The following is a 10,108-nucleotide window of genomic DNA, read 5'->3' as shown; positions in this document are numbered from 1 at the left end:
CTAAGTGGGTACTAAGATGACCACTTTGAGCAAAGGTCTTTCCACACTCCATACATTTATACGGCTTTTCTCCTGTGTGGATTATCATATGGGAACTAAGATAACCACTACGAGCAAAGGTCTTCCCACACTCCATGCATTTATATGGTTTTTCCCCTGTGTGGATTATCATATGGGAACTAAGATAACCACTACGAGCAAAGGTCTTCCCACACTCCATGCATTTATATGGTTTTTCCCCTGTGTGGATTATCATATGGGAACTAAGATGACCATTTTGAGCAAAGGTCTTTCCACACTCCATGCATTTATATGGTTTTTCCCTGTGTGGATTATCATATGGGAACTAAGATTACCACTTCGAGCAAAGGTCTTCCCACACTCCATGCATTTATACGGCTTCTTCCCTGTGTGGATCATCTTATGGCGAATAAGTTTATCTTTTCTAGCAAAGATCTTTCTACACTCAATGCATTTATACGGCTTTTCCCCTGTGTGGATTCTCATATGGGTACTAAGATGACCACTTTGAGTAAAGGTCTTTCCACACTCCATACATTTATATGGTTTTTCCCCTGTGTGGATTATCATATGGGAAATAAGATCACATTTTTGAACAAAGGTCTTCGCACACTCCATGCATTTATACGGTTTCTCCCCTGTGTGGATCATCTTATGCGAAACAAGACGAAATCTTCGAGCAAAGGTCTTTCCACACTCCATGCATTTATACGGCTTTTCCCTGTGTGGATTCTCATATGGGAACTAAGATGACCACTTTGAGCAAATGTCTTCCCACACTCCATACATTTATACGGCTTCTCCCCTGTGTGGATCCTTTTATGGGAAATAAGATTATGCCATCTTCTGAACGTGTTACCACACTCTCTGCATTTGTAGAGCTTCTCCCCAGTGTGAATCCTTTCATGGAAAGTAAGTTGCCTACTTTTTCTAAAACATGTTCCACATTCCAAACATTTATAAGGCTTCTCTTTCATATCAATCACTTTTTGAGATGTAAGGAACTTATTTCTAAGAGAAAGAATGAATGTCTCATTGTAATTTTGTCTACTGTGTCTTCTCATAGCATCTTCTCCATTGTCTTGGCTTAAATAGTGTTCTTTTACTTGTAGTTTAGTTTTCATTGGCTTCACACTTTTCCCATTATATTTTTCCTTATTTCCTCTTGCTGGGCATCTGTGGAAAATGAGCTTTCATGATTCCAATTATTTGACTGCTTTCTCACATGGCTTTTGAATTCGTTCGAATTCCAAACTTCTCCCTTCCATCTTTAGCAGTGATCATTTGGGACAGTTCACAGGAATCTTGATTATCCTGTCCATTATTACCTTCAAATCAAAAGAGAAATGAAAATGATAACAAGCTTAGAGAAATAGATCAAACTGCACAAAATCAAGTGAATTTCCTTCTGAATTTTTCCAAAGTTCCATTATGTTGAACATTTGCCTTTTACAGTGCTGTGATATAGACATGATTTCTAAATTGATGAGTCCTGAAAGCTTTGAAAATATCTAGAAAACATCTGTTTCTTTACAATTATCTATATATATGCAAATCTCACTCAAAGTGTTTTGAGTTAAGGAATAATCAGGGGAAAATCCAAGGAGGAATTAGGAGAAATCTTAAGATTTATTGGGTAGGTTAATTTCAGCAGAGACCTTTGATTAAAAATAACACTAGAATGGTAATGAACATATTAGAATACTATGAGGCACACCCTGGAAAGCAAATGGCAATGGTCTTTCTCGATGTGCAAAAAGCGTTTGATAATGTCAATTGGCAGTTCATTATATAGCAATTAAAAAGTATGGATTTCAGCAACAAATTTATCAAAACAATTTGGACAATCTATTCAATCTAGGCGGCTAGCATAATACTAAATGGTGATAGGACAGAAACATTTAAGATCAACAAGGGAGTAAGACAGGGATGCCCATTGTCACCGCTACTCTTTATCCTTACATTAGAGAATTTATTGGAGAATATTAGGAAAAATAAAGAAATTAAAGGGGCTTTAATTAGAAAGGAGCATTATAAAATACATGCCTTCGCTGGCGATATAGTATCTTTCTTGGAGGATCTGGAGGACACCGGAGTAGAATTAATAAAAGAAATAGAAGAATTTGGCAGTGTTGCGGGACTTAAAATAAATAAAAACAAAACAAAGATGAACAAAAAAAAAAAAAGAATTGGAAGAAAAATTGGGAATGCAAATTGTCAAAAAAATAAAATATTTAGGCATTTGGTTAAACCAAGGTGTTCATCAATTAAAAAGATAATTATGATAAGTTAATGACACAAATTAAAAAGAATTAGAAATATGGGGGAAATTACAGTTATCGTTAACGTGGAAAATTGCGGCAGTCAAAATGTCCACACTACCAAAAATACTGTCTCTTTCAAACTGTACTGGTGAAATTGGACAAATTTTTTTGGGGGGAGAATTAGATAAAACAGTCATTAAATCAATTTGGGTGAAAAAAAAGCTAGGATAAAAATGAAATTACTGCAGGACAAAAGAGAAAGGGGTGGCTTTAGACTCCCTTACTGGGAAATGTATTACCAGACAGCAGCTATGGTATGGATTAAGGATTGGATTAATTTGGAAAACAAAAGAATACTGCTGATAGAAGGCCACGACTTGCAAAAAGGGTGGCATAGCTTTTTATGGGATGGGAAAAGCAAGCAACATTCATACTTCCAGAAACACCTGATCAGAGACTCAAGAATTCGGATATGGAATAAAATTAAAAAGAATCACTATGATAAAATACCAAGCTGACTGTCAACCATGGAAGCACAAATTTAATCCAACGTAATGGATCTGGCTAAAATGAGAAATTATAAAGATGAACAAGGAAGGCTGAAAACAATACAAAAACTACAGCAACAAAATATAGAAATAGACTGGTAGCCATACATACAAGTTCAGGTGAGGAAAAATAAACAAAGAATAATATGGATTTTAAGTGGGAAAACACCAATTAGATGCAATTACACAAGGAACGGGGAGTGGGGGGGAATGATTTCCAAAATATATAATTTTCTATTGGATTTTAAGATGGAAGAGGAGGTGGTAAAGGAGACAATGGTGGTATGGGTGAAAAATGTTAGCCACAATATAGATTTGGAACATTGGGAAAAAATGTAGGGACTAAATTACAAATTAACTATGTCTACAACGTACAGGGAAAACCTATACAAAATGTTTTAAAGGTGGCACCTACCCCCTGCTAGACTAGCAGAAATGTTTAATCTAAGCCCAAATTGCTGAGAGTGTAAGAAGGAAAAAGGTACTTATTTTCATATGTGGTTGACCTGCCCAGAGGTCAAGAAGTATTGGAACATAATTCGATTGTGGCTAGAAGTAATAAAACAGAAAATTGTACCCAAACCAGAAATATTTCTATTAGGCATAATAACAGAAAAATATAATAAAAAAAGACAATATTATGTTACATATTTTAACAGCCGCTAGAATTTCTTATGCACAATTTTGGAAGCAGGAAGATGTACCACCAGAGGGTGTTGTTATAAAAAAAAAAATAGATTGTGCAGAGATGGGACAGGTTAACGATGAAATTAAGAGATAAAGAAGATTTGACATATTATAGTGCCTGGGACACCTGGTATAGTTTAAGAATAAAAAGAAATCAAAATGGCAATTAAATAAAGAATAAGAAACTATGTAAATACTTATACCTATATCTATATTTATCTATATTTATTTATCTATTACTCTGAAACTAAATAATGAAAGAAATATGCAACGGTAATGGAATAACGAAGTATGTATGTAGATAAGGAAATGTAAAAGATGTCTTGATGTTGATACAATGATGTAGAAAGTTCTATGTTCTTAAATTTTGAAAACTGAATAAAGTATTTATTAAAAAAAAAAGAACTGATGGCTCGCTACATCGTTCCAACGTCAGTCACGGAAGAATGAGGTCGGGTTATAGATAGGGCGATTTTGTTGCAGCCCTCTGCTGTCATTTGTAAGTGTGAATGACAGCCGTGATGCTGCAGCATTTTTAATTTCAGGACTGAGTCTTAGGTACTTTGGAGAGGGCTAGGTCGTAACTTGATATGGTCGCTTAGTGAACTATCATAACTCGGGGATCACCTGTACCAGAGGATGCTATGACTCACACTTCATGAGGACTTTGTTGTTGAATTGGATTGGGAGAATGCTCTTCGATGGCCTGAGTGTGAAAGGGGGAAAATGACAACACATTCTTCTCACATGACTTCCAGAATACAATTAAAAGCACACCCCATCCTTCTCAGCCTCCACAGATAAGTTCAAATAGAAATAAGGATAAATGACAACACATTCCTTTCACATGTCCTCCAGAGGACAGATAAAAGAAACCTCGGTCTTCTCAGCCTCCACAGATAAGTTCAAATAGAAATGGAAAAATACTGATAAGAAATGGCCCAAAAGCATCTAAGCAAAGAGACATTCATTCTTTCCTTCCTTGGAATACCAGAAGGCCAGATATTTTCCTTTTCCCTTCGAGGAGATGATATCCGATTAGTGGTTTTTTAATAAATAATAACTATAATCTGTCTTCTTGAAATGTCTGATTTGGGACAAGAAAACTCTTACCCAAAGAGACCACGTTCCTATGGTTTTCAAGCATGACTTCCGAATGCAGCGCTTTTTGGTCAGGATCCAGCTGAGACCATTCCTCCTCCGAGAAATACACAGCCACCTCCTCGAAGGACACAAGATTCTCCTGAACACGGAAAAAAAGAACAGGAAGATTTGCAAGATCTGTTCAACTTCATCAATGATTTGTCTAATAAATAGAAGGGGAACTCATCAATAATAGTAATAGAAGGGGAACTCATCAAATTTGCAGACAAGACCAAATTGACAGTTCCTGACACTGTGATACATTTATTCCTAATTCTTGAAGGACGTTAAAAGAAATGATTCTGGTAAACACAAAGTTGGAGGAGTACCTAGTAGAACAATATAACCAGAGGAAGCTATGTTGAATGACAGTACCTTGAACCTGCTGTTCATGTCGTGGGAGGACACAAAAATAATCCAGTCCAAACAAGGGGAAAATAGAAAGAGAGAGCACTCTGCACAACCACTTCACTTCCTGAAGAGAGTATACAAATCTAAAAACTTTTCCCTTTCTTACTTGATTTAGCGCTTCAACTGCTGTTTGATCGTCGTCATAAAAACCATAAAATTTCATATTTTGTTTCTCTGTAAGGAATAAATAATTTCAAAATAAATAACAAAATACTGTACTTATTTTAGACAATTTAAATGCCGCCTATTCACACATGGCAACTCAAGGCGGCTTACAAAATATCAAACCCATATAAAACAATAAAATTAATAAAAGGAGAATTATATAATACATTAAAATAATAAAATCACCCCCGCCCACCCCATCCTGGTGACAGCACCTCACAGAAGCCATTTAAGGGGCTCCATACCGCTCTGCGTTCCCCAGGACCACTGGCAGAACCCGGTCTTCGACATCTTCCAGAAGAGTGCTAGACTGGGGGCCATTTTAATCTCTGTGGGATGATGTTCCAGAGAGAGGGAGCCGCCATGGAGAAGGCCCTTCTTCTGGCTCTCACCAGATGCATCTCCCTAGAGGATGGAACATGGAACATTCCCTGCCTCCCTGCTCTGGTGGGTAGGGTATATGTAACTAGTAAGAGAGGGTCCCTCAGATAATCAGGTCCCATGCCATAAAAGGCTTCAAAGGCAACAACCAGCACTTTGAATTGCACCTGGAAGCAAATTGGCAGCCAATGCAGCTCCTGCAGGAGAAGTGATACATGTGCACACCGGGATCTGCACGAAACCATGCAAGCCGCTGCGTTTTGAACCAACTGGAACTTCTGGATGCTCTTCAAGGGTAGCCTCATGTAGAACGTATTGCAATAGTCAAGTCAGAAGCGACTAGGGCATGAGTGACTGTGAGTAGGGATTGTCAGTTCAGGAAGGGGCGTAACTGGCGCACACCCCTTAGTGGTGCAAAGGCCCTCCTGGCCACAACCATTACCTGCTCTTTGAGCAAGAATCATGAGCAGGAGAACCCCCAGTTTACGTACAGGGTCTGTTTGGGCTAGTGTCATCCCATCCAAGACCAGAAGTGGCAATTCTCCCTTGGCCAACAAACCCTAAACCCAGAGCCACTTGGTCTTGCCAGGATTTAGTTTCAACCCATTGCTCTCCATCCAGCCCCTAACAGCCTCCAGGAACTGCGGGAGGGAGAACTCAGCATCGCTTCACCCACCATAGGCCGAGACATACAGCTGAGTATCATCAGCTCACCCAGCGGCTTCATATAAATGTTGAACAGGAGCAGAGAGAGTACTCAGCCCTGCGGAACACGGCAAAGCAATGGATAAAGGTTGGATCTCTCCCCTCCTATCAACACTGACTGAGAGCAGCCGCAGAGGAAGAAGATGAGCCAGGATAGCACAAGGCCTGCCACTCCCATCCCCCGAAGCTGCCCCAGGAGAATACTATACTCGATGGTATCAAGTCACCGAAAGGTCAAGAAGAGCAAGGATGGATGTGCTACCCTGATCCTGCTCTCGCCAGAGATCATCCAAAATCGTGATCAATGCCGTTTCTGTCCCAAATTCAGGCCTGAATCCTGACTGGTAGGTGTCTAGATCAGTGGTCCCCAACCTTTTTTGTACCAGGGACCGGTTTCAAGCAGAAACATTTTTTCAAGGACGGGGGGAGGGGGGAGAGAGAATCCGAGTTTGGTAGTTTGCTTGTAGACGTTTCATTACCTGACTAGGTAACATCTGATGTTGTTACCTAGTCGGGTATTAAACGTCTGCCAGCAAACCACCAAGTTCAGGGGGCACCTCGGCCCTGCCTCCTCAGCCCCATCCCTCAGGTGTCTCCCTCCCTCAGGTGTCTGCCTCGTTCCTCTCTCAGTCACTCTATCGCTCCTCCACCAGCCCAGGAAGAAACTGCTTCAAAGAAGCCAGGGTGGGGGGTGGGGTGGCTTTTCCTGTCGCCGCAGCTTCCCCGGCGCCCGTTTCACCCCACCCCCCACCCCCGCCCGCCCGCTCTTCAATCCACATTGCTCCGTTCTGCCTGCCTGCCTGCCTTCTTCGTTTCGGAGCAGCTTCGGCTGATAAAAAGAGGCGAATAGTTATTATTCTCAGCCGAAGCTGCTCCCAAACAACCAGGCAGGCAGGCAGAACGGCGCACTGTGGATATAACCGCGAGCGAGCGGGCAGGCGGGGTGGAGGCCAAATGGGCGCTTCGGGGAAGCTGCGGCGACAGGAAAAGCCACCCCCCCCCCCCCCCGGCTTCTTTGAAGCAGTTTCTTCCTGGGCTGGTGGAGGAGTGAGAGAGCGACTGAGAGAGCTGAGCCAGAGAGCAGGACAGGCTTCGGTTGCTTCCTCCCTCCCCTTCTTTCATTTGTGTCCTTGATCCCCGATCCCAGCAGCATTCACCGAAGGCAAAGAAAGACGCCACATTTTTTTCTTTGCGGCCCGGTAAAGAGTGCTCCACGGCCCGGTACCGGTCCGTGGCGCGGTGGTTGAGGACCCCTGGTCTAGATAATCCATTTCATCAAGAAACCTCTGGAGCTGCCGCGCAATGACCTTCTCAACCACTTTTCCCAAAAAGAAAGTGTTATGTATTAGCACTTGACAGCAGTTCTCCTTCTGGTCCGCTGCCTGAGCGGGAGCGCCGAACGCTCCCATTGGCTGATGCCGTTTGACAGCCGGCTATAAAAGGGAGCTGTCAAACGGCATCAGCTGTCGCCGCCAGCTGGCTGTCAGATTGCATCTGAAGTCGCGGCGACCCTTTATTCAATGAATAAAGCTGTTAGCGTTATCCTGGCTCCGTCTCCCTTCTGTAACCGCCGCTCCACAACACTGGCGACGAGGGCGGGATGCAGTAAAGACGTCCAGGCGAAACAATTGAGCCGAAGTCACACAGAGAAAGAGCTGAAGCCGCTAATTACCGAAAGTGAAGTCACTGCCGCCGGCGCTCTCCAAAAGAGCGAACTTCAAAGCTCCGAAGCTGAGGAGCCGAACGCCGCTGACAGGCGCTGCTGAAACGCTTTTTTAAAAGCGACCGCTGAATTTTTCTTCACCTAGCACACCCACGGTTATCGATCAAATGGCATCTACGCCGACCTTCCCACATTTCCAGCCCGGAACAGAGACTTGGGAATCCTACATTAATAGATTTGAATGTTTTTTAAACGCTATAGACTTGTCGAGGGCTACAGACCTGAGGAAAAGGTCTTATTTTTTAAGTTTTTGTGGGGCTACAGTTTTTGACACTGCCTCAGCATTAGTGTCACCACGACCTATTAAGTCTATTCCCTGGGAAGAGCTGAAGGATATTCTAGCCAACCATTATTCCCCCAAACCCTCGCAGATAGCTAGGAGGCTAGCTTTTAGGAGAAGGGTTCAAGCTGAGGGAGAAACCATAAGCCAATATATGGCAGCTTTAAGATCTGCTGCCATCCACTGTGGGTTCAGGGACTACCTTGATGATATGCTACTTGACCAAGTTGTGGGGGGGTTAGAGATCTAAAGCTGCAACGTAGGTTATTAGCCAAGAAAGATCTCAACCTAGCCCTAGCCCTAGAAGAAGCTCAAGCTGCTGAGCTATCAGAAGTGTCTGCAGCTGAGATTCAAGGTACTTCCATTAGACAAGGGACGGCTACAGTCCACTACGATGAAGCCTCCCAGGAGGATATAGAGGAGCCAGTAGAAATAAATCGCCTCACACGCCCTAGGGCACCTTTAGCTCCACCAAGGAGAAACAACAGCCAGTTCACCAAACAACAATCCCCTTGTTTGAGTTGTGGGGAAACCATCCTAGAGCCAAGTGCAGATTCAGAAATGCTATTTGTCTGAACTGCCAGATGCAAGGGCATATAGCCAGAGTTTGTCAAGCTGAACAAGCCCCTGTCCCAAGATCCCGAACCTCTGCCTCTTTCCAAAGGCAAGTAAAAAGCTGCTACACTTGTTATCACGCAGGCAGCGTCTCCACTAACCCTAACAAAATAAGCGTTTCTCTTCTTTTAGAAGGTAAACCCTGCCATATGGAGGTGGACACCGGGTCAACCCTCTCCATCATTGCATGGTCCACGTTAAAGAAGATGCTGCCTTCGTTCCCAAGGAGGAAGCTGACCACCTGCCACCTGAATCTTCGGGACTACCAGGGAAGGAACATCCCGTCCTGGGTAAGGGAAGATTCCTTATTCAATTCCAAAACTTTAGAGGTTACTTGCCACTGGTAGTTGTTGATGGTGCCCTGCCTAGTCTGCTAGGACTGGATTGGTTCCCTGCCCTGGGGCTTAGCATAACAGGGATCCACACTGTCAGAAACTCTGAAGTTGATGCCCTTTTTAACGACTACGCTGATGTTTTCAGCAGTGACCTGGGCTGTTATACAGGCACCCCCATATCTTTCAATGTGGGTCCACAAGCCACCCCAGTCCGTTTGAAACCTCGAAGAGTTCCCTTTGCCGTTAGGCCCAAATTAGACGCAGAGCTGGACAAACTCATAAATCAAGGAGTTTTAGAACAGGTAGACTTTGCAAGGTGGGGGACACCCATAGTTACACCTTTAAAAAAGGATGGCAGTGTAAGAATTTGCGCGGACTATAAGACGTCCATCAACCGTTTCCTTCAAGTTAGCACATACCCAGTACCGGTTATTCAACACCTGCTTCACACATTTGAGCCAGGCCTAATCTTTGCTAAATTGGACATGTCCCAGGCATACCAGCAATTCCCTGTGGACCAACAAACAGCTGACCTTCAAACCATAGTAACACACAGGGTGCGTTTAGATGTAAGCGTTTACAGTTTGGGGTCAGCGTAGCCCCTGGCATATTCCAATCACTCATGGAAAGAATCCTCCAGGGCCTACCCGGGGTGGTCCCATACTTTGATGACATATTAGTATCAGCCTCCAGCAAGTCACAGTTGTTACTCAGGGTTAGGTCTGTTCTTGACAGGTTTAGACTAAATGGGCTCAAATTGAAAAAAGAAAAATGCACCATAGCTACCAGTCAAGTAGACTTCCTGGGTTATCGAATTGATTCCTCGGGAA

General features: G+C 43.0%; 2 protein-coding genes across 3 annotated transcripts in view; both read right to left on the bottom strand.

Moving 5' to 3' along the window:
* Positions 1–10,108, bottom strand: part of LOC113427813 (uncharacterized) — a 142,110-nt gene that overhangs the window by 99,567 nt on the left and 32,435 nt on the right. For both annotated transcript variants that reach the window (XM_087953507.1, XM_087953505.1), the window contains exons 4-5: positions 5,181–5,248; positions 4,634–4,763 (exon numbers count right to left, since the gene is read on the bottom strand). In XM_087953507.1, coding sequence (XP_087809633.1) covers positions 4,634–4,763; positions 5,181–5,248 — 198 coding nt within the window. The remainder of the gene's footprint in view (positions 1–4,633; positions 4,764–5,180; positions 5,249–10,108) is intronic.
* LOC148131823 (uncharacterized) lies at positions 112–1,238 on the bottom strand. The gene is given in 2 exon segments (XM_087953533.1): positions 112–740; positions 743–1,238. Coding segments are annotated over 2 exon segments (891 nt in total). The 5' UTR covers positions 1,146–1,238; the 3' UTR covers positions 112–252.

Source organism: Notechis scutatus, chromosome 2, assembly GCF_049901735.1.
Source record: "Notechis scutatus isolate UNSWTSFEM ecotype Mainland chromosome 2, rNotScu1.2, whole genome shotgun sequence".
Lineage (NCBI taxonomy): Eukaryota > Metazoa > Chordata > Lepidosauria > Squamata > Elapidae > Notechis > Notechis scutatus.
Note: the sequence above shows the minus strand (reverse complement) of the source record. Positions and strands in the feature narration are given on the sequence as shown.